At 34.6% G+C, this 24,646-nt stretch overlaps 1 protein-coding gene across 2 annotated transcripts in view; it reads left to right on the top strand.

Annotated features, from left to right (window-relative positions):
* Nucleotides 1-19,883, top strand: part of Kap3 (kinesin associated protein 3) — a 43,865-nt gene extending 23,982 nt beyond the window's left edge. The window contains exons 12-17 of one of the 2 annotated variants that reach the window (XM_071674664.1): nt 412-537; nt 2,967-3,151; nt 6,110-6,302; nt 7,380-7,467; nt 12,828-12,890; nt 16,740-16,940. In XM_071674664.1, coding sequence (XP_071530765.1) covers nt 412-537; nt 2,967-3,151; nt 6,110-6,302; nt 7,380-7,467; nt 12,828-12,890; nt 16,740-16,797 — 713 coding nt within the window. In that variant the 3' untranslated portion in view covers nt 16,798-16,940. Of the gene's footprint in view, nt 1-411; nt 538-2,966; nt 3,152-6,109; nt 6,303-7,379; nt 7,468-12,827; nt 12,891-16,739 lie in introns of both variants that reach the window. The other variant, XM_071674665.1, reaches the window with a different exon arrangement.
* The last annotated feature ends 4,763 nt before the right edge of the window (nt 19,884-24,646 follow it).

Raw genomic sequence — 24,646 nt, 5'->3', positions numbered from 1 at the left:
TTGGAGAGAAAACCATGTTAATCATAAATATATTCCCATAATGATAAAGAAAGGTTTGGGAACATAACCTTAGATTGCTGACCCTCTTCAGAAATATGTACATTTGTGCTTGAATATGAAATGGAGAAAGCGTTGGGTTTAAAACTAAGGTATTAGGAATACTTAATTACATTTTATAGAGAGAGCAAGATTTAAAATTAAACTGATGGTAGGATTATTCAGTAACTAGGTTTCATAGAGACAGCATTACATGAAAATGGAAGGAAGAGGAAAATTCATGTTGTCTGTGATTGATCAATCTTTTTCAACTGTGTAATCATTTGAGATTATGTTAATGGCCAGTGATGTGAAATTCTTGATGGTATCTGCTTCTAATGAAAAATTGCTAATGATGATACTGGATTTATTCAGATGCAGTGGAAGATGATCTTGCTCTTGAGGTAGTTGTACTACTAGGAACTATAGCTGGAGACCAAGCTGCCGCAGAACTTATTGTTGAAACTGGTATACTTCATTCTCTGGTCAATCTTCTTAACGGTATGTAAACCCGATAAATAATTATATTTGTTTCTTGAGCTACCTTTATAATTTCAGTACTCTATAATTTCAATACTTTATTCCTTGATAGAGGATGGGATCCTAGTGCAGTCAGTTGGTACCCCCTGTTGCCTATTTTTTCCTTTGTCTCATGTAGAGCCTCCAGACACTATGATCTTTTCACATTTCTATTAATCCCTTCTTAGGCAGTACCCCTTTTACAAATGTATTCTTTCTCACTAGTCTTCCTCTACACTTACTGTGGATTTTTTTTTTTTTTTTTACAAAAATTTAATCATTCCTTTATTTTTAGTTTTTGCATGAGTTTGTACCATTCAAGTATTCCACCTTTTACATAACTGCTCCATTTAGGCTACTGAATCTCTCAGTGATTCTTCATTCTTCTCCATTCACATTTATGACTCCACATCCACCTCTCAAAAAATCTGTCTCAGCTTCCTGCAGCCTAATAGCTATTCTGCATGCACAGACCTGTTTCAGTATCATTCACAAATGTAGGGTGTACTGTGGCTTCTTATAAACTTAATCTCTCCAATTTTTTTTTTTTTCATACTTGTTTGCTGTTTCCCTTATTAGCAAGGTAGCATCAGGACCAGACAAAGAAAAAGCCTCTTTCACTCACATTCATTCTGTAGCTGTCATTTTCTTGATAACTCATTTTTTCCTCTTAGATCTCCAGAAGCTGCTGAAAAAGTTTAGGAAAAAGTTCATGAAAGGGGAAAGAGAGTGTGAATGTGAACAAGTATAAGTTACAGTAATGAGGTGCTCTAGGGGCATGAAACAGGATGGTTTGAGTATAAGCATCAGTAGGGAGGACTTGAAGGAAGTGGAAAGGAGGAGATGAAACTGTAGGGGCTGAATTGAGTCATAGAGTGGAAGAGGGGGCTAAGGTCTTGGGTACATTAAGGAGCATGTGGAAGGAGAGGTCACAGTCTGTTAGGATTGTGTTGGGCATGTTTGAAGGGATAGTAGTCCCAGCAGGGTTTTATGGATGTCAGTTTTAGACCTTGAATGCAGAAGAAACAAAGCTTGACTTAGAAATGAAATACCTGTAAGAGTGCAGTCAGATTGAGAGAGCTTACTAGGCTGTGCTGAAGTGGCTAGGACAGTTGAGAAGATGAGTGAAGAAACACTAATTTAAGTGAAGGGGTCAAGGGGGTAACAGGAAACAACTGAGAAGGAAATGGAAAGATGGAGGTGAGAGGGGTATATGGGGCAAAATGAATTCAGTGTATGTGTTATATAGTGGTTGATATGCTGTCAGAAGGCTCATCCAGGTCAAGGTAGACCGTGGAAAAGTCTGTAGGGCTTGACTGTGGATAGAAGTTACTGGCTTCAGTTTATTATACATGACAACCAGAGTGAGTATATGCAAATGAAGCTCTTGTTCATTTGTTTCATGTGTTTTCAGAGTGGATAAGTAGAAAAAGAAAAAGCTTCAGTTTACGAAGAAATGGTATGTTTGATAAGATATACATGAAGACTTGAATAAAACAATTACACATACCTGTACAGTTATGAGTATTGATTGAGAGGGTGAAGGCATGTAGAGAGCATCAGATTGGGGAAGAGCAGTGGGGTTTCAGAAGTGGTAGAGGATGTGTGGATCAGGTGTTTGCTTTGAGGAATATATGTGAGAAATACTCAGAAAAACAAATGGATTTGTATGTAGCATTTATGGATCATTAACAGTCTCAGTAGATCTGTGTATTGATTGATTAACTTTTAAGTTAATCTCTTTTTATTATATAACCCTAGACTCCCAAGACAGTACTCTGATGATACAACCGTGCTGGGGGTGACTTTTCACTTGCGGCATATCTACAAGCAGACATAGTCTGGTAGCAACTTAGATGTAGGAATCATTTTAGGAGTTAGTGATGCACTTGTTTACATCAAGTTTTGTGAGAGAGATACTTACCATGAGAATCCGAGCTTGACATTCCACCGAGTAAATCATAGTATATGTATTTGGTAAATAGTTGATATGGCATTTGGTCCAAAATTTTTGTTAACTTTAGAAATTAAATTGAAAATAGACTGATACTGAATTATCCTTTATTTCTGTTCCAATGTAAATTCTGAATCCAGTATCATTAGTGATAATGATTTAGATAATGAAAATTCACCAAGTTATAATGGATCTCAGCATGTGGTTTCATTCAATGTATATGGAAAAATAAAAAGAATTTCTTGATATTATCAGTGGTACATGGTATGTATTTTATGAAAAACTTTATGATTTTTTTCGGGGGGTAAATTTTTCTTTCATATGGGATTTAGGGAGAACATTTTGTACCTGATGGATAAATTAGCTCTTGTGATGGAAAAAATTATAATGCATAACACTGATATGCTATTATGCTGTTAGCATTATGTATTTCAAGTAAATTTTCTCCATGTTTCAGCTAAGCAAGAGGATGATGAAGTGGTGCTGCAGATTGTATATGTATTCTACCAACTAACTCGACATGAAGCAACCCGACCTGAGGTCATATCCACAACTGAAGTCCCTGCTTATCTCATTGATCTTATGCATGATAAGAACACAGAAATCCGAAGAGTGTGTGATACAACACTTGATATTATTGGGGTTAGTAGGTTTTTATGTCACTCTGATAGTAGGTGTTTATTTTTTATGATAAAATTTGTATAACAGTATTCAGTTCTGGTTACTTTTATTGGATGTGTAAGTGTATTTGCTTGTAGTTGATTGAATGTTAAAGTGTTGAAAAGAACTTACTTTTCTTAACAAGTGTAGAATGGTATGATTATAAGGAGATGGGTACCTAGTTACAAGTAGCTACTGTGAAATTATCTTTGAGACATAGTTAACACATACCTAGAATGTTTTGAATTGACATCACTCTTTGGTATTGCCTTAAACTGTTTTCCATCAATCAGAAACAGTTATTTTTCATTATTATTTTTGATTTTTTATATTTCTGCTTTACTTTTATCTGAATATTTACTTCCTTTTCCCTTTGTGCTTACTTTTCTAGATAATTTTGCAGTTTTCTCTCTTAATATTATTTCCTTGTGTATACAAGGATGACTGCTTCATTGATTTCATAATTGCATTGATATGGGGACTCCTTCATTTGATGTTACTGTTTTAGAATATTTAATGGGCATTTGTATGAGCCATTCTGCTTTAGATCAAGGAAAAAATTATTTGATAGTTTAATGTTATGCAATTTCTTTATGCGTTGGAGGATGAGTGTCTCCTTAGAGGAGAGTTTGCAGCTAATCTGAGCCATAACATGAGAAGAACCCATTCTGTACTGACTTGGAAAGTGATTATGCTAGCTCAGTCAGCTTTTTGCCTGAATTTTCCCTATGATTTAATGAAAGAATTTGTTCTTTTGTGTAGTGTAATATCTTTTATGTGAGATAATCAGGCTCTGCTGTTGCTTGGACAATTCATTAAGGGATACCTTGCACTGTCGGTTGAAAGTGAACTATTAATGGTAAATAGCAAGATTGAAGGTAAAGTGAATGTTATTGTAAAGTTGTTGGAAAGTGATGTTATTTTGGTTTCAAGTAGAGCATTGAAAGGATTAGGGGATTATATAAACATGCAAAAAGTTCTGATTGGGAAAATATAAGTGTTCGTTATAAATGGTGAACTTCAGTGCTGCTTCTCAGCCTTTAGTGACTCACCTGTAACAGGCCACTGGCGGACGGCAACTCTAGCATAATGTTTCAAGGGGCTCTTACCTAATATTCCTACTGGCTACTTGTACCTCATATCTCTACCTAATGTCCCTGCCTAATGTTCCAACCTAATGGTTCTACCTAATGCTTCCACCTAATGTTCCTTCCTACTACTTCTACCTAATGATTCTTTGTAATGCTCTTGCCTTATGTTCCTACTTACTACTTTCTATTGGTCCTACCATTTTGCCTAAAGGCAGGGTTATTGCATGGGGTTAACAGTAGGACAATGTAGAGTTATGAAGAATGAGTTGTGTGAGTTAATTGTTGTCAAGTGTTATGTGTGATACGGAGACACTGCATGTTGGTGGACATAATGCCAGCAGTTCATGTGTAGATGAGGCAGAAAGAAATGACAGCTACCTAGTTTCAGAAGAGTGCAACTTGACGACCACTGAACCACTGAAGTGCTGGCTCACTACACAGCCATCACTTACCCTTCTGATACCCTGGCAAGAAGTACCAGTAATAAACCTCCCTAGTCAAAGCCTAACAAGTACTACCAATGTAGTCAGTGATACCAGGATAAGAATTATGATTGAATTATAGTAGGCTGAAAGAAAGAGTTTATGCTATTATTTATAATTGCCCCAGAACCAATTTTTAAGAAATAGTCATGGTGTTATCCAGGACCTTTCTAAAGGCTGCAGCTCAAGGCTGCACTACTTTCAGTAACAGGGGAATATAGTCTCCTTTGGGGTGAGGTGATCTTTGATGAGACTGTACTCCATCGATACAGCACCACCAAAGGTGACTTTCCAATCGCGGTGCAACCCCAAGGAAATGGCGTCCAGTAACACCAGTTTACATGATAACCACAGACAGCATGACATCTTGAGCAACACCTTGAGGTTATAACACATATGTGTGATCCCTGCTTTTTATCATGAAAGGACAAAAGATAACTGTACTTAATCATCATTTTCCTTCACAGGTTGTCTTATAGTGAGTAATATTGAAAGAGATACTCTGAAAACAGTATTATGATTTTACTTAATTATTTGTAGGAGAGTGTTAGAACCATGTGTAGGGGCCAGCCTGTTAGTGAGTTTCAAGTAGATACATGATGTAAGATACAAGATATTAGTTGTGAACTGATAAGTTTGCACATACTGCAGTGGACAACTAGTAATTTGTGCTGTGAAGATTTTTTGTAATTTTTCCAAACAAGATTGCAAAACAAACCATTTTGAAATAGTCAAATATAGCATGGCAATTAATGGTATTCACTCATTTGCTGATGATTTCTTTTAACACTTTGTCTCCCTTTGCCATCAACTTATAACCACTACCTGAAAAATCTTTAAACATTGGAGAACTCTTCCTCAAGTGGCACCTATCACAGAGTGTTTAACTGGGTATATATTCGATTCTTGAACACCTTGAATGTAGGAGCTGCCTTATTCAGACTAATGAGGCGATGATGAGAATGAAGTGGGTTAGAGGTATTTGCTGCTTTGCAGTGTATGATTGTGAATTGATTGTGTTTGTTTGGTGTAGCTTTCACTGTTTTAATGATGACCTGCTGGATGCTTCAGTGGTTGGATCTAGATAGTCTTTACATGGAGAATGGTAGCCTATCTTGTTCTGGTAGTTTGGCTTCTGAAGTGATTTTTTGACATGTCTTTACCAAGGGCTTGAAGTTTCTATGGTCATTGTAGCTGTACAGTTTATAAGAATTGAAATGTGTCTCATAAAGGGAATTCAATATTTTTGTAGTTGAATGTATTGTGAATCATATGAATGTACATATTGATTTAATGATTCCCCTTTTATGTATTCAGTTTTGAGTTACTTATAGTATAAAGTGAAAGTTATTTTTGTTTCAATAAAGGAAAATGATGAAGATTGGGCCATAAGAATTCAGTGCCATAAGTTCCGATGGTACAATAGTCAGTGGTTGGATATGGTAGAAGAAGCTGAGAATATTGACACCATGGGTGGTGAAGAAATGGCTGGTGGAGAAGGCCTTGGACATTCTTACCTTCATCATTCTGATGTGTTGGATCACCAGGGGCTTTATTCAGGTAAATACATTTCAAAATCATTTTACATATGAATGAACTGGGGCAATTTGGTATATCGGGGGGGGGACAGGTTGCCAATAGTTGAGTCTGGACATGTATAGGAGCCAGGGGAAACCACAGAATGGTGTCATATACAAATAAATCGGAAGTGAATTGCTGTAAAGCTTTTGTATTTAAAGGTTTAAGCCACCAACCCCTTGAAGAAGTTTCAGAATAGAACAGGCATCAGAGATATAGATAGATATATAGATATACCTCTTTTGTGCAGTTAATGCAGGGTGTAATAAGTACTGGCTAAAAAGATAACAAAACTTTTTTCCATTCTGTTGTGGAGTCACTGCTCAGCAGCTCTAATTAGACTCCTGTCTAAGGAGTATTCAAGTACAAGGCATACTAACGTAGCAGATTAACTGTAATAAAGGAAAAATATCAGTGTTATTTGCTATCAGTAGTTTTCCAAGTGATTTCTGAGCCAGTATCAACACAATGATGAAACTGTTGTAGGGTTCAGCTAGAAAATATAGTTAAAGAGAGGAATGTGGTAAAAATGTAGGAATTGTGAATGAAAAGCTAGAATTTGAAGATCACATTGAAAATATTTAGTATAAGTGAGTTAAGGGGTTCATTGATGAGAACATTCAGGTGAGAGAGAGAATGCTTATGTACACAATTTTCATTGTATATATATATAAGAAGCAGAATTAAATACTCTTAAGTTGTATAGTCATCTACAAAAAACCAGAGTATAATGGTATTTTGAAATGTGACATTTACAGTGAGTGCTACATGCTAGCCCAGCCATTTTAGCAATACCTCAACATGGTCTTTTGTAGGTTCCATAACACTTTTTTCAACTCTTGCCAGGAGTCTGACAACATCACATAAGATTTCATAACATATGTGGCATCTAGCAGACCTTGGGCTTTCTTTGATTTGCTTTTGGATTTATGAAATGGTTGATATCATTATCCATGTAAGAGAAGTAAAAGAAGTTGGAAAGGTCTGTTATGTTTTCTTCTCAGCATGGAAAGATATGACTTTGTGTGGTTATAACTGTAGGGTGCTAATTTCTTTCAGATGGGCTGTCATCTCCTGAAAGTGAAGAATATCCAGGCATCAATGGTCATACTGAAGGCTCTCGACCGTCATCTAACTACACTAACCGGTGAGATGTTCTGTACTATTTTCCTTTCAAAGAGCACTGATAATTCAGAAAGATTTCTATTAGTACCTTATGCAGAATTGTGAGTGAATGCTCATAATTATCCAGAGCTTCTGCCATAGCATTTTGTGTGATTTACAGTGTATAAAGTGTATGAATATATTTATACATTTATATGATAATGAGAATTTTATGTTAAGCTAAGTTATTGTTTCGTATAATAAAGTATGAGAATTTTATGTTAAGCTAAGTTGTTGAGCTTCATATAATAAAGACAGTTTGACTGTACTTGCTGTCTAGAAATGGTATGTTAGATTATCATTCCTGATGCTTGATCTATGATAGAAATCTACCTTATTAATACGAATAGAATAGCCATATACAGTTGAAGCTCCTTTATTTGATATTAGTGATTTAGCAGTGGTATTTTCTATGAATTTAGAATAAAAGGAATTGCATGGATCATATCTGGTAGTAAGCATAAGGATTTATCTAGTTATGGTACACTGCTGTACTTCATTCAAATGGAGATACAAGTATCATGGCTAATGTATCAGTTTAAACATGGAGAAATACGTCATTATTTTAAAGAATTAACTGGCTTTAAAGAGGTTGGTTAACATAATCTCCAGGTGACAAACTTGTGAATCGGAAAAAAGTGTGCTAAGCACAGTTTCTGACAAGCGGCTCGAAAAGAAAGACAGCCAATCAAGCTATCAAGATTCTAGTTCACATTGTAAAGTTGCTTCAGGCTCCACCTTTTCAGTAAAGTTGAGGTCAGCATTTTATTTCAGTCTCTCAGTTTGTATGACACTTCATATACTCGTACAGTTCATTGTTTTCATTGTGGGTGGCTGATGTATTAGAATGATGCAGTTTAGCAAGTGCCTTGTGGCATCATACAAGTTCGTTTTGGTAAAATTAAGTTCACCCCATAATTTTTCTGATGGCTAGAAGAGCATTTATACTACATTTAGTTGAGTTGACAGATAATCAAGAGTCCATGCAATAAAGAGGACTTTGGTAGTACTAAACTTTGAAGGATTGTAATCTTTCTCACTTCATGAGTTAAAATAATTGTGGCTCTGATTCTAATCAGAACCAGTATAGTTAGAACTGGGAATTGGATAAGAAAGATAATGATTTAATTAATGCTAAGGAAGAATAAGAGGAGTACTGTATGTTGCCTTTTTGTGCTTGGAATGAGTTTATTCTCGTGGCCTTTCATTTGGTGAAAATGTGTGAGGATTTTTTTTTAACCCTTATTTAGAAGACTACTCAAGATTTGACTGTTTTTATGTCTTGGGTTGGTAATTTACAGGTAATATTGGAACAGTAGCGTGTGTGTTGTCATACATGGCCTTGTAATAAAAAGTCTTTTGCATCTTAAAAACCCAGGTAGCAGTTGATAGTTTGAGAAGTGACATGAGCATGCTCTTAAAGTATTAGCATAGATAAGCAATTTAGTGAATGGATGATATAAAACATTTGCCAAAATATGTTAAGTTGAGGAATTTGATATCCCTGTTATTTCATGAAATTTTTGCATTTACTTCTTTCTCTTTGACATCTCAGAATTTTACATTAACCTGCATTGTTAATTGCAGTGAAATTTTAATTCTGATTGGCAGTCTTTCTTTATGGTAGTTTCTCATTAGCAGTTCTTGGATTATTCAGTTTTCATTGGCAGTCTTTCTTTATGGTAGTTTCTCATTAGCAGTTCTTGGATTATTCAAGTTTTCAGTGGGTGAATGAAGCTCATTTTTTGGGAATAGTTGAAATAATCATTTACCAGTTCAGTTTTCCAAATAGAATTGTTCATGCTGAAACTGACAGGTTTGCCATAAAAAATATACAACTATGTTATGGTGCAGGAATGTCTGTCTTATTCAATATTAATTTCTTTATTCTTTTCCTTTTGTTGATTTGAATTTTATCAGACTTTTTAAAAGGCTTCTGCCAGGAACAGAATTTTTCATCATAACTGGATAACAGAGATTTGAAATACAGATACTTGAAAGTGTTATGGTATATATAGAGAAATCATAGTAGATTTTTTTGTGAATACAGTTCAATTTTGTGGAACTATATATTTTAACTTTTTTATACCATGTGTGTTAATTAAGATTATTTCTTTTTCTTCTTTTTATGATAACCTTTTTAGTGTCATCATATTCTTTTCAATTTCATTTTTTTTATGATAAAATGCCTAGTACTCTTTGGTAACAAGAAATTTCATTAATGATTGTATTATAAACGGGTTGTAGTAGTTGATCTCTTTTATGCATAGTGAGCTGTGTTTTGGTGAGAGAAAGAGGCGAAGTCGTAGTAGCGCCTTAAGTGTTGACTCCATCTCCGTGAGTAGTTAGAGTAGAAATGCACAGCACATAAAATATCACTTGTTTGTTCACAGCACAGTATATATTATCTTTCCACTTGATTTTTAGGCTGAACTGTGTCATAATTGTCATCAATAGACTAGTGTCAGTTTTTGATGTCTCCAAGTTACTTTTAGGAAATTTCCTAGAAATGAAAACTTTGGTTAAACAAAATTGACTCGTATCATCTTGTTGGTAACTTAAACGAAATACCATAAGCCCCTTCTTAGTGACAGTCTTGGAAAGAGACTTGTTGTATTTACAGCTATTGAGACTTGGGTCACAAGCTCAGATGTTGAGTCTTGGGTTACAAACTCAGATGATGACATGTAAGATTTCATAACTTCCAAACAGATTTGAAAAAATGAATATCTCATATTATTGTATTAGTAGTATATGGTGTATTCTTTTCCTATAATGTTAAAATGTTTTGGGATAATTTAGATATTCCTCTACTCATCATGCATTATGTAAAAGAATGCAGGCCGGGACATTCATCAGCAAGGAAGAAAATGCTATTCCAGTGTTCATTACTGTATAGCCAAAGGTTGCTTGGTGCTTCCTCTGGGAGGGAATACTGAGAGAAATTTTCAGTTTGAACCCTTGCTAGTGTTTCATTGAAAAGAATCTCAGAGCTCTGAAGGGCTATTTAAAGTTTCTATTCCCTGCAATATGGCAAAAAAATGTTGAGACAAGTAATTCAGGGGTTGATAAAAACAGCCCTAGTGCCCCTCCTTCTAACCAGTAACCCTCACTCCACCCCATCCCACCATATCATCATTTTGGGCTCTCGTTACCACATTTTCTGGGAAGCTTTCATTAAAAATTGCATAAATTAGTGATGAGGGAGTAAGTTATATGTAAGCTGTTTCTTATACATTCCATAATTGCTAGAGGTCACACTAGTGCACGTGAACTAGTATTTGCCGATAACCATGAGATAAAATGAAATACGATAAATTCTCAAGTGCATTTTCGTGTAATGATCACGTTGTCAGGGGAAAAAGAAGATAAGTATCTCCTGTTTATGAATAACACTACTTTTGGTAGGCAAACTCAAAAGAGAAACTCTAGAAGCTGGTTAGGTTAGGTTAGGTTAGGTCGCTGAGTAAGACCACTCTCTATCCCACTAGGTGAGTGACCTAGAATTGGCTGTTAACTGACACTTTAGTATAAAGTGTGACATCATCCTGTGTCCACATACCAGATTTTCATTTTAGGTGTATCATATGTGGATGGAGCAGGCAACATGAGAGGCTGGTTGGGCCAGCTTATTGGCTAACACCACACAAGTTGCATTTATTTTCTTGTGTTGGTCATTGTTACTCTCATTATTAGGAATATTTTTAGTCATTCTCTCCAAAGTTAGCCAGTATCCAAATCATCGTCCTTATCAAACTCCTCATCTCCTTATTCATTTTGTGAGTCAAGAATTTCAGAAGTTCACTCTGCAACATTTTGAATGAAAATGAATTTTTCAATGAGAAAAAATACCTATGGCAGTACTCCGAGGCTAATTGTCTAACATTCAGATGCATGTTAAACATGACTATGCTAATGTATGTGTATGCCCAGTGTTCTGGGATTTGGGGACAGACAAAAATAATAAGATGAGGTTGAAAATATAAGAATATGAAAGTTAAAGGATTTGCTCTTTCTAAGAGCTTGCAAAAAGATATTATGAGGTGTGCTGGGTCGACTTCTTGTAGGGAAATTATGGTGTGACAGCATTGGTCTCTCCCACCTTCTTGAAATATGGTTACCTGCTTCTACCCTATGCCTCATCAAGTTATGAAGATTTCTTTTTATTTTAAAGTATCCCCTGTAAGAGTACCTACCTACCTACCTATGAGTACCTTTGATAAGATTTTACCAATATAGGGATTACATGTAATTTTTACCATTTCTTTTTATTTTACAGTATTTCCTTTAAGAGTACCTACCTACCTATAAGTACTCATGATAAGATTTTGCCAAAAGAAAGGTATAACTTGTAATTCTTACGATTTCTTGCTTTGATATTACTGTTGGTGTTACTGAACTCCAGCTGCTTGTGGTTTTGCTGCTAATGTAAAATACCTTCCATGAGGTTGCATGATCCCAGTACAGTCTCATTAAAGAGCCTCTTACATCAGAGGAGTCCACCCTTTCCCTGCTACTGATAGTAGTAATTATCTATTTGCACTGTTCAGGGAGTGAGTTTTATGCCTGCGAGGCCTTGAAGCTGCAGATACCCCTGGAGAAGGGGATTCTTGGGGTTATCTGATAATGACAGTGAAAATACTTTCTTCTGCTACACACAGTACATAATGATCAATTTAGGATTCATTTGGTATTTTCTTCTGATGTATGAAGATTTCATATTGGTTTCTTTAATTGTTCCCTTTTGTGTTTCTTACTTCCATTGGTTGTACATTAAACAGCCTTTGTTTGCTTCAATTATGCAGAGTTCCCAAGTAATTATTTTTCTATATATTTTTGATATATGTGTTGTTCATGCAGAAAAATAGTATGAACAGTTCAGCTTATTTGAATTTTTTTTTTCAAGGAAAGTAAAACCTAGAGAATAGTGTACCATGTAAACATGTGAGCAAGTAGATGAATTCACGTTAAAGAACTATACAATACAGTGCAATAATTGAGCAGGAGTGGGTTTTATTTTGTGAATGTTAATGAGGAAAACATAGTCTTGCCATATTTTAGTTTTGTGACCATTCTCTCATGGAGGTATTGACATCTAGTAGATAGCACCTTGCATTAAAGAGCACCGCACAATGATTCTGGCACTTCTCACCAGTAATATCAATGCTTAAATTTTTTTTGCAGAAATCATTGTTGTAAAGTAGTAATTAGCCTGCTTTTCATGTGAGATATACAGTCAATGATAATTTAGGGATACATAGTTTAGTTGACTTCATACTTCCAGTAATTTGTATGCATTTAATTGAAAAATATATTGTTGATGGCATATGACATTTTGTCCAGGTGGTTGCAGTATAAAAGAAGGAGTGCCAGTGCAAAGTTTATGCTGCCTGCTCCTCTTGATAAGTATGATCATTGATACTTGCAAGCTAAATACCTGGAGCATAATAATACAAAACAGCAACATACCCATGCTTAAACCCAAGCTTCAAAAAGGCTTATTATTATTATATCCCAAATTTGTATAGTTTCCTTTTTGTGGCTCATACTTCCTATGCTCATAAAATGTGTTCTTCATTACCCTACATTATGCCGAATATGGTTTTAATCCAAGAATTAGACTAGATTTTAAGAGTTGTGTATTATCTGTTATTATATTGTATGTAGTATTGCCCTGTCAGTAATGAGTAAAGAGTTTTCTTGGTTGTATGGTCTCAAGAGTTTGCATCATTATAGATTTATAAACCCAAGTTTTTCTCTGGAACCTTTTATTGAGTTAGGAAGTCTTGTTGAAGCATTTCTCCCAGAGTGAATTTCCTTTGTAAACTTGTTTTGCTGGAAGATCATTAACCCTTTCTCTGTGTAGATAAATTTCAAAGGGGTGCCTCAAAATGACCGGTTAACCAAATTTATAGTTAAGGTCCTTGTTTGGTACTTATTTTTAATCTCAACTCGACCTTGAAGCTTATAAATATGATGTTCGAAATGTCTAGAAATGTTGTATACATAAGTATAGCAATTGCAGTTTTATGAAAAAATCTACATAATCCTGGCATGGAGTAAATTCATATGTTGCAGACAGGTGAAAAACCTTTATTTGGAAAGATGCAGATTTAACAGTGAAAGGGTTAAGCTGTCCTACAATAACACAGAAAACTTGCTTTTATGTCATATGAAGGCATGAAATCATAATTAGTATGGTCAGCTTGAAGATTTATGTACATAAAAAGTTACTCTGCTGAACTAGGCTTATTTACATAAAAATGTGTGCATTGTAATGAAGCATTATATAAATAGAGGTGATGTGAATTGAGATGTTATTCTTACTTTACATCTCAACTTTGTGTGTGAAGTGAAATAAGTTGAAGCACTTTTATGTGTTGAAGCTCATGTTTCACTTTAACATACTGGGCATGGGTTGAGGATTGTATGAATGATTTTATGTGCTGAATGTACTTGATCCACCTGCTGGTGTTCATAGATACTTTCATAACTAGTTGGGTGTTCTGTGGAACGCTTATGCTGCTTGCATTGAAACATAGATATTGGGAGCAAGACAAGAATGGATGGAAAATATCAAACATCTGTATCAAGTTCCATGAATAAATTTATTTTTTCAAGTTATGAGTTTGATAAGTTCAAGGTTAAACATTTCTACCAGAGGCATAACTTAGGCAGTATCCAAACTAGACTTATAGGGCTTGTCATTTATTTCTTTGGATGGTTGGGAAATAGCTATCGGAAAGACAGTTTGATGCATTTGACTTTACCCTCATGGGGGTGACTTCTGATGATAGATGGATAGACAGTGTCATTGATGATGGACAAAGCAATCCCCAAGTTTCTGTTGTGCTACACAGATAACATAAAAATCTACAGTGTAATATTTTGACTTTCTTACAAATGCTCAAGATGTGGCACTTACTTTGTAAACTGGTTAGAAATTTGCCTTTCAATTGTAACAGATTCAGTTTGTCACATTCCATCAATTCAGGGTGAAGCTGCATGTAGCATTGTTTGAATTGGCCAGATTTTGGTGCTTGTATTTTAGTTACAGGCTTTAAATCAGCCTCAGATTTTATAAAAGCTGCATTTAGTCCTCTACTAGCGAAGTTGTGTGACCACTAAGAACATTAGTGTTGAGAGTGACGGTCATTGATATCTGGAGAAGCAATTACCTTTCCAGTTATTTAAGCATTCAATACTTCTTTTTACTTTTCCTGAATGGCCTTGATATAAAAATTATTTTATTGCTTAGAGCTTTATTCTTTCTAGTACATGTTTGTAACCTCTTTAATTTTTCTATGCACCAGGCAACTGCTTGGTTAAAATAATTAGTACTTTTTTCTTGTGTAATTATTAAGTGAGATTTATGGACTTTTTTCTCTATGTTGAAGGCTTGAGTCATAGAATAAGTTTACACAGAGGCTAGGCCATAATTGAAATTAGAAAAGGGTTAAAGAGGATGAAATAAGAAAAAGAAAATATTTTAAGATTTGGAGGAAATGGAAAAAAATATGCTTTTCAAAAATGGCAGGTCATAGTTGTAAGGAGAGACATGAGGAGATAAGAGTTCCAAAGCTTACCTGTTTAGAGAGAAAAACAAATGTCACAGTGGGGCTCCCTTGAAGTGCAAGCAGCATTGTAATTGAACTCATCATGCAAGTGATCACTGGGCAAGCTGGAATTGAAAATGTGTAAAGTCTCTGTCTATTTTTTGTGTGTGAGGGAATCAAGGTCTAGATGATGATTGGGCCACTTCGAGGAGTGAAGAAATAAACCTCGTTGATTTAGAATTTTTTTCTCCCAGAATAGTAGTTGTGTGAATAAGAGAGACCAATTGATTTACTTGAAAATTTTTCCTGTAACTGCTGTATGAAGCCATCAGCTGAACAGTACGAGGGTTTCAGACCTCCATCCTGTGGTTCCAAAGATGATTGTGTGCATACCATGTTAAGCATCATACATATCGTTTCTATTTTTCCCCTGCAATAGTTCACTTGCTGAAAGTTTTTGAGTTTAAAAAAAAAAGTACTTTCAGATTTCAAAAGGCATTTCTTACATAATTATTATGTTCTAAATGTCATGGGCTTCATTAATTACAGTACAGAATGTAAGATATATACATTTTGAAAGTATTCTTGAAGCAACTTTTTTTTTTTACCCTGTTGCCTTTTCTGCCATACCAAGGTGGCGTCTGGAACAAATAACCAAACATACAAACAGTGACCTCATTTGTACACTTAGTAAAGTATCTTCTCAGGAGAGTAGGGTTGGTAAGTGTATACGAAAGACAAATTTCCAGTTATGATAGCCCCACTTTATAGTTATTTCCATTGTAATATGAAATCAATATAGCATATATAATGGCAAATGATGGGAAAAGTTGCTTGTAACTGATATATTACAATTTCATGAAAGCAAGGCTATTAATGGGTATTTCTCAGTATCCTTTGATCATGGTGTTATATTCTTTGCTTCTCACAGAGGCAAGACATTTTTTTTTGCCTTGTGTATGTTTTGATCTCTGGCTGTTATTTGTAGTATACTGAAACTAGAGTCTATTATCCGCAATCAAGCCCTGCTTTATATTTTCAGGTTCAGCTCTTTCAGTAAATCATTTATCTTTATTGGTATCGTTAGTGATTGTCATAGAAGAAAATTGCCTAGTTATGTAACATCTTTTGCTATATTATTTCATATTCAATAGGATGGAGAGGGCATAAGTTAGGAGTAACTTCCCATATTTTAAAGATGTTGAGTTGCTGATGAATGGATATCGGGTTTTTTATCTGTATTACTGATACCTTTAGTCCCATTTATTGTGTTATAAAATAACTAGACACAGAGTTAATGTTTAAAATAACCTTTAAATTGGAAATAGAAAAATAGGTCACTAACATGTTGGAATAAATATTGTGGAGGAAAGTGTTGACTGTGACCATATAATTATTGAAAAGTGAAATTTGTCTGGTTTTGCTTCCTTTGTGTTAGGTGAACATTTGTGGCTAACTAATTTGGTGTGGAATTAATACAGTACTGTATATGCTTATTATTAATCAGAATTTTTTGCTTGTTTGAATTGTCATTGCAATAATATCTTTATTTGTCACTTTAATGAACACCAGTAGTTGATTGTTTACTTTTAACTTGTGGTACATAACATCTGTATAGACCTTCATAACAATGGGAATTCAAATATATGTATAAACACACTATGACAAGTATTGTTAACTGTTTTCTCTTTTGTCGCAGATTTAGTGCTGACCTGGAGCAGTTTGCTGATGAACTCTTAAAGAAAGCTGGTGTGTAAAAGGGAAACTGGTTTCTCTAAGTGAGAGTGAAATCTAGTCAAATGTGGTATAATTTACATGCCTGCATTTTTTTTTAACTTAATAATGTATGTATTACAGTTTTTTTTTAACATAGAATTTAAATGATTTGTACCTTTATCTCTTATCATTTAAGTAGTGACGTGTAATATCATTAAATCCCATTGTTGATCATTCCACACAGGTTGTTATTTCTTGATAATGCCTGTTGTCTAAGAAGATAAAGGGTCAAGTTTTGGCTGCAGTGAATGCGAATAAATGCACTGTTCACAGAATGGGTCACTAGTTATTAGCCTATTTTTCCTAAAAGTGTTTATTGAGCTATCCTGAATAATTCTCTAAAATGGCCCTGTGCATGGGATTGACTTGCAGGTAGTTTACTTTGGCTTAAGTTTAATTTTTTTTTGGCTCATGAATTACATTATGATTCCCCTTGTATACTTCAGTGCAGCAAACCAGTTACTGTATTGGTGTATACTATATTTAGTAGTCAAAAGATATTTTGTGTCAGGGCCTGAGACAATTTCTTGTTAACTACTTCGTGGTTTTCACTTTATAAGTGTACAAGTAATGGGGGTCTTCATATCTATATTTATGACTAATTATTGAACATACGTATTAAATAAGCTTTATTCAAAATTTTAATGAATGGCCATTGCAGAAGTAATATAGACTGGATTAAATTAAGTCAAGGGCTTTCTGTTTAAACATGATATTCTTATGAATTAAGTACAAGTGAATATGATGATAATATCAACCAGTGCAAATGAGGCCATTGCTTTTCCATGATGCTACCTGCTTCCAGTCTTTAGTTGTAGTTTATGCGCTTGCAATGATTATCACTAATGCAAGGTAGTAATATTATTGTTCACCACTGAAGGAACAAACTTTTGCATATGAGAATGTATGTGTATAATATCGCTGTAAGGAAATGTATTTGTACATCATCTATCTCTACTCTATGTACTTTATCACCATTAATTTTTGTTTGTAAAACTGCAGTAATGTACTTTACTGATATAACTCTCTTAACCAACAATTCTGAAATAGTAAAGCCTTCTCTAACTGCTAAATATACGAAGAATCATTACAAGAACAGATATGAGTAGGAATCACTTTGATAACATCAGAACAGAACAGAAATTAAATATAAAATGGTTTCTTTGTATGATTGTATCTCCTATCAAAATATTGGTAACCAATTCCTTACTTCCCTTTTTTAATTTTTGATGTGTTATTTAATTAAAACTGAACATAACTTATGTTACATCATCTTACTACATAGAGTACACTGCTGCAAAATGGGATAACCTTTCCCTTTTCAAATACCTACCAAGGTGCTCATTTCACTTCATTTTTTAATTACATTCTTTCTACATCTGTCAGTTAACTATAAAGTTTGTTAAAGTTAACCCACAGAATAAGGTAATTTTATAAATTGTTTCAATGATTCCATAAAATTTGTGATAACTAAAAATTATGGAGATTATTGAAAAGTAGGTTATAAAAGCTTGCCGATCAGGAAGTAATTTCCCTCATCATACTTTAGAACATAATTACTGTAGGAATCAAACAAGAAAAAACATTTTTCTTAAAGTAGCTACTAATAGTTATGCACTCTGTATGTGAATACAACCTTGGCTCTCTTCAATGAGGAATTATCAACTTTGTTATAGAACCAGATATTAAACAAATACATTTGGTATATCGGCCGAAATGTTGCCCATGATGTACTGAATATGCTGAGTAGCAATGGGTAATCATACTACCTATTTATCTGGTCAATCACCTATATAAATTTCATAACCATATTCCATATTGCAGTGATTTAAAGGTGGAACATGCTAATATCTAATCTCTATCTCAATCCGCCCTACTGCCAAAGTTTCTGATAAGCTACACTCATTTATGTAAAACATTCCTATCTGCCATTCTTATATTTAAAAACCTATTACTCTCAACAAACTTTTTCATCTTTCTATTTGTATACCTTTCCTGAAAAGGTATAATCTTAATATTTTAGTCTCATAAGTTCAAGCAGAAGGCATCTATTTGACTTAGATATCTGTTTAGAATATGCAAAATGACTGAAGCTTTACGAAGTCTGGCCATTAGTAAATGCACATGAATTTAAATAAACAGAATAATGAAATTGTACCTCAAGTTCCTGCTAAGAAGACTACACCTGATAAATAAAATTTTTCTTGACCTCTGAAATGTTCTCCAGTCTTACATTCTTATCAGCCTTTTATGATAACCAATTTGTGATCCTCTTAAGCTGGGAAATGTAATTTAGGGTAAATCACCAAAAATATGGAATGCTTGAGACCTGAACATAGCCAGATTTTTTCATTTTTTTCCAAATTGCTGAATATATTTAAGAGAAATACATTAGAAAAATCCAACTTGCTGTGCGTCAGCTGAGTTTGTTGTTAGCTATCACACCAGTATACAATAGTGTATTTTTCTAGTGATATATATCTCCTGCTAAGTCTATGCCCATCACAAATTTATAAAATGAATAACAATAATAAAAATACTTCATTGAATACATAATTCTATTGAAAGAAATTACTGGATTTCCGAAATCCAATTTTTTTTAAGTATATCTAGTCCGTCCATAAATCACTTTTACCCCTTAAGAGTTGAACAACGTAAAACAGTGAAAAATTCCAAATAAAACTCACACTTCTGGCTCCACATTGGTAGTCCTTTCATTATACAGGAATAAGTGGAGCCACCAGTGATGCTAATCCTGTCACTTCCCATAATGCAATGACTTCACAATCATGAGATGACAGGAGGGGTATGTAGTGTCCAGTTTGAAATTCATCACACCTAAAGGTAAAAGTAATTCATGGTCAGACTGTAACTGCATAACTATACTGTATGAAAGATGTATATGTTTGTTGTTGGTCTCGAGTAATATTTTAGGAGTGCCTTCATGGTTGAAAATCAAAGTCGAAGCATTTTCTCGACTAACCTTTTTTTTTATTTTCATCTAATTGAAAAGATGAAATTTTAATAATGTAATTGGAACTAGTCAAGAAATAAATTCTATTGCCTTGTTATTGTTTGACTAACCTCTTTTGAAGTACAGAGAAAGAAAACTACTGTATATCTTGTGTTTACAAAAGAGGGAGGCTGGGTCTCAAGCCATATTAACAAGCATGCACCTCGTTTTCCTTATTTCTTTCTTCCCTCCATATCTGACATGTCAACCTCTTAGTTATCCTTTACTCACTTATCCTCTCCAGACCATTTCAGCACAACCTCTTAAGGTCTCATAGACATACTCCTCTTGTAAACACACATAACATTTCTTATTTGATCAACCCCCCCACACCACATACTTTCCTCAAACTTCATTTCAGACAAACACATCCACCCTCTTTACATTTTTGTCTAAGGCCCACACCTTGCATCCTTACAGCACCGACATAGCTACTAAATAAAAAATAATCATCTTTGCCCTTAAAGACAGTGCCCTCTCTTTCTACAAATTCCTCAATGCACCCACAACCTTTGCCCCCTTCACCCATCTTTTGGCTCATTTTAGCTCCCATGGTTATATTTGCTGACACATCCATTCTCAAGTATCTAAGACACATCTTCCTCAAAGTTCACTCCATTCAAACTCATACTCCAAATACCCTGTCTTGTTTTACAGTTAAACCCAATAACCTTGCTTTTATTCATATTTACGCTCGACTTTCACACACTCTCCCAAACACAGACACCAGCTTTTGATATTTCTAACTTGAATCTATCGCCAATGCCATCAGCAACAACATTATCTTAATATGATTGTCTTTCCCTTCCTTTCTATTCTATGCATTATTACTGTATGGTTACATTTGTCAAAGACCCTACCAAAGTTTGAGTAAAATTTATTAATGCTGGTGGATGCTCAATACCGGTATAAAAACTAACTTTAGTTTTGGCACATCACTCATCAATTATAACCCTATCTTATTTTGTTTAACAAAGTTTCCATAAAAATAAATTACTTAGTCCACAGCCTGCCTGCAGGCACAGAAGTGGCGTACTGACTTACCACGTTTCAAAGATATGGCCATCTAATTTTTGGTTAGAAAACATTAATTAGAGAAATTTTTATTTCAAATACTATAAATAGCAAAGTTGTATACATCTGTACTTTACCGTGTACCATGTGCAAAGAAAAACTAAAAATCACTACAAAAATTTTAGTCTTATGGCCATCAAAATTACAAAATATATACTGTAGAAAGTGGGAAACAAAGAGGATAAAATTCATGAGAGGAATTGTAAAGGTAGCAGAAAATACATTCTTCAGTAGAAGAAGAAAGGGAAACATAATGGAAGTGAGCTGATAAAAGATTACTGTACACGTATTTCCATAAAAAGAACCAGTCACTGTATGGAAACAAATGTTTATGCAAGTTCCATGGAGAACCTTGCAGGAAGAATGCTATAATCTAAGTACTAGTTGTCATTACAGCAATATCTGCCTAAATTCGAGGCACACTTCATTTAAGGCAACCCAAGTGCAGGAATAGGTAAGTGGTTTCAAATTGGTGAACTCTGATATTACTTAACGCTTAATTGTGTATATGAAAAAAATTCATATTTCGTTTTAAGGTCTGTATCAACTTGGTCCCATTTCAAACCTTGAAGTATCTCACAGACTGAATCCTATACAGAGAGAATTCTCATAAACTTTAATTGCACTATAGCAATTTACTAAGTCATCCTTTAATTCATAGGTACTTTTTCAGTTTTAACTGAGTATTTTGATGTACAGGGATATCAAGTATAAGTTGTCAACATATTATTACCTAAAATGTGAGGAATACAGTAAGATCCTTTTTCTCAAGTATTAACCAACACCACAGTTAACAAAATTTTTAATTTTCTCTCATGTTAAACAAATTAATTTCTTTTCTGAAAGAGATATTCAGTGGAAGAAAATCATCAGTCTACCTACCCTATCTAGCGTCTTCAACTTGAACCAATTTTTTCAGATCATGTGTCCAACAATATCATACACTACTAGCTATGCTGATACCATATAAAGTCAGCCATTTACCCTTTCATTAACACTTCACTGAAGATGAAAGCTGTACTGTACCTAGAGCTCCTGAAGTACTTTTGTCACATGAGGTATGTACATTTACCATCCTTCTATCTTTAAGTGAAAAACTGACAAAGATGAAAAGTATTAGTTTTTTCAATAACTTTTTGATTACATTGTGTCATACATATGTTTTCTTCAATGTGAGATTTTACCCATTTAGTGCTCAAACAAAAATAAGCCAAGACTAAGCGCAAAAAAATTGCAATCAATTTAAGGGCTACTGTGCTCCCATACCCTGCAAAACACAATACACATACACACACACACACACATATGAAGGGGTCAAGTGAGGATTTCCCCTCTAAGGCTTAATCCTCTGTTCTTATCACTACCTCTCTAATGCGGGAAATGGCAAATATGTATGAAATTTTTTTTTTCATATATTTGCCGTTAGTGAGGAAGTGCCAAGAAACAGACGAAGAACGGCCTATACAATCATATATGCATATATATACATACAAGCCCAACACGCACACACACACACACACACATATATATATATATATATATATATATATATATATATATATATATATATATCCCTGGGGATAGGGGATTAAGAATACTTCCCACGTATTCCCTGCGTGTCGTAGAAGGCGACTAAAAGGGGAGGGAGCGGGGGGCTGGAAATCCTCCCCTCTCGTTTTTTTTTTTTTTTAATTTTCCAAAAGAAGGAACAGAGGGGGCCAGGTGAGGATATTCCAAAAAAGGCCCAGTCCTCTGTTCTTAACGCTACCTCGCTAACGCGGGAAATGGCGAATAGTTTAAAAAAAATATATATATATATATATATATATATATATATATATATATATATATATATATATATATATATATATATATTATCCCTGGGGATAGGGGAGAAAGAATACTTCCCACGTATTCCCTGCGTGTCGTAGAAGGCGACTAAAAGGGGAGGGAGCGGGGGGCTGGAAATCCTCCCCTCTCATTTTTTTTTTTAATTTTCCAAAAGAAGGAACAGAGGAGGGGGCCAGGTGAGGATATTCCCTCAAAGGTCCAGTCCTCTGTTCTTAACGCTACCTCGCTAATGCGGGAAATGGCGAATAGTATGAAAGAAAAAGAAAGAAAAGATATACATATACATATGCATACACAGACATATACATAAATTCACATGTACATATTCATACTTGCTTGCTTTCATCCATTCTCAGGGCCACCCTGCCCCACAGGAAACAGCATTGTTATTCCCTGCTTCAGTGAGGTAGAGCCAGAAAAACAGACAAAAAAAGTTATTCTTTCACACTCAGTCTCTACTAGCTGTCATGTGTAATGCACCGAACCACGGCCCCCTATCCACATCCAGGCCCCACCGACCTTTCCACGGTTTACCCCAGATGTTTTACACATATATATTCTTTAAAAGTTGCTAACTAACAGGATTCCTACTAGCAAAACCCATTTTCCAAAAGGCTCCTATCACAGAACTGGAGAAGTATTTCTACATGTAAACCTTTAGCCCCAAGACAACCATAAGAACACAGAAAACCATTTTTAAACATATACATGATACAAGTTCAGCAATGTTTTGATAAAACAATAATAATATAACATATAAGGCAAAAAAATAACAATTATAATGTTTTCAACACTTACTAAAATGATCAGTGTTCATCCTTATGATGAATCCAGTCTTCTATCCACACTCTTGACAGCACTCAGTGTTTTCTTTTACATCACTTCTATGGCAGGCCAACTTCACAGAACTTAAATTCACGGGAAGAAACATAAGCACTGGAATTTGATTTTTTTTCATATGTAGCGTCCCCACACAAGCCAATGCAAGTCCTAGGACTCAAAATTTAGGTAGACATTTCACATGCTACAAATTGCTTTAACCCACCAATTTTCAATGTAAAGTAACTGTTTTACAATTTTCTGTTGTACCCCTGCTATCACTGGCACATAAAATTTTCTCCTCAATCTGAGGCTGTTACTATATGTATAATGTTGGAAAAAGGATGAAAAACAGTCACAAGCACAATGCATGACATGGTGCCAATGTTCTAGGCCATATCAAAACAAATGTAAGACTTCTCTCAATTTCAGCTCAAAAGTTTATAAACAGCTGTGGATGTTTGAATATCAAGTGGCAGATTGAGCAGCCTAAGGATCAAAATTTTTCCTTGGGTATATTGTTAACACTGGTGACATTCAGCAAAAACAGAAAAGTACTGAAAGGAAAACATTGGCTCTTTCAAATGTGGATGGAAAAATTAAGATCATATAACATACCTAGTCTGAGTGGATCATTCACACACTGTACTGTAGTTTATAAGACTAATGGTCACTCTTGATTTTTACTTTCCATTTTCAGTTGATAGACTGAAATTTATGTTAGATTAAAATTCTAATGAAACTAGTTTTTGCTTTCTGTTAAATGAACTGGTTCCCTAATTATACGTGAAATGTTGCAAAATTCCAAAATAGGAGGTGCATTTATGTTGGGGATATCCACCTCTACAACTGTGACAATGCAGAAAAGAAATCATCATTTTTACTTTTTGGGTCTTGTCCCTTTACCAAAAGTAAACTCAATAAATAAAGGCAAATAGATCAAAAGCATATGAAAAGGTGACCACTATAAGAAACGTGTGAAGAGCAAGATTTACGAGAAAGAAAATTATGAAGATTTGTAGAATCTGTGGGAGATTCATATGTTGCTTACAAGAAAATGAATAAGTGCTGTA

Source organism: Panulirus ornatus, chromosome 20 (assembly GCF_036320965.1).
Source record: "Panulirus ornatus isolate Po-2019 chromosome 20, ASM3632096v1, whole genome shotgun sequence".
Lineage (NCBI taxonomy): Eukaryota > Metazoa > Arthropoda > Malacostraca > Decapoda > Palinuridae > Panulirus > Panulirus ornatus.
The sequence above is the reverse complement of the archived record's forward strand: the minus strand, read 5'-3'. Positions and strand labels throughout refer to the sequence as shown.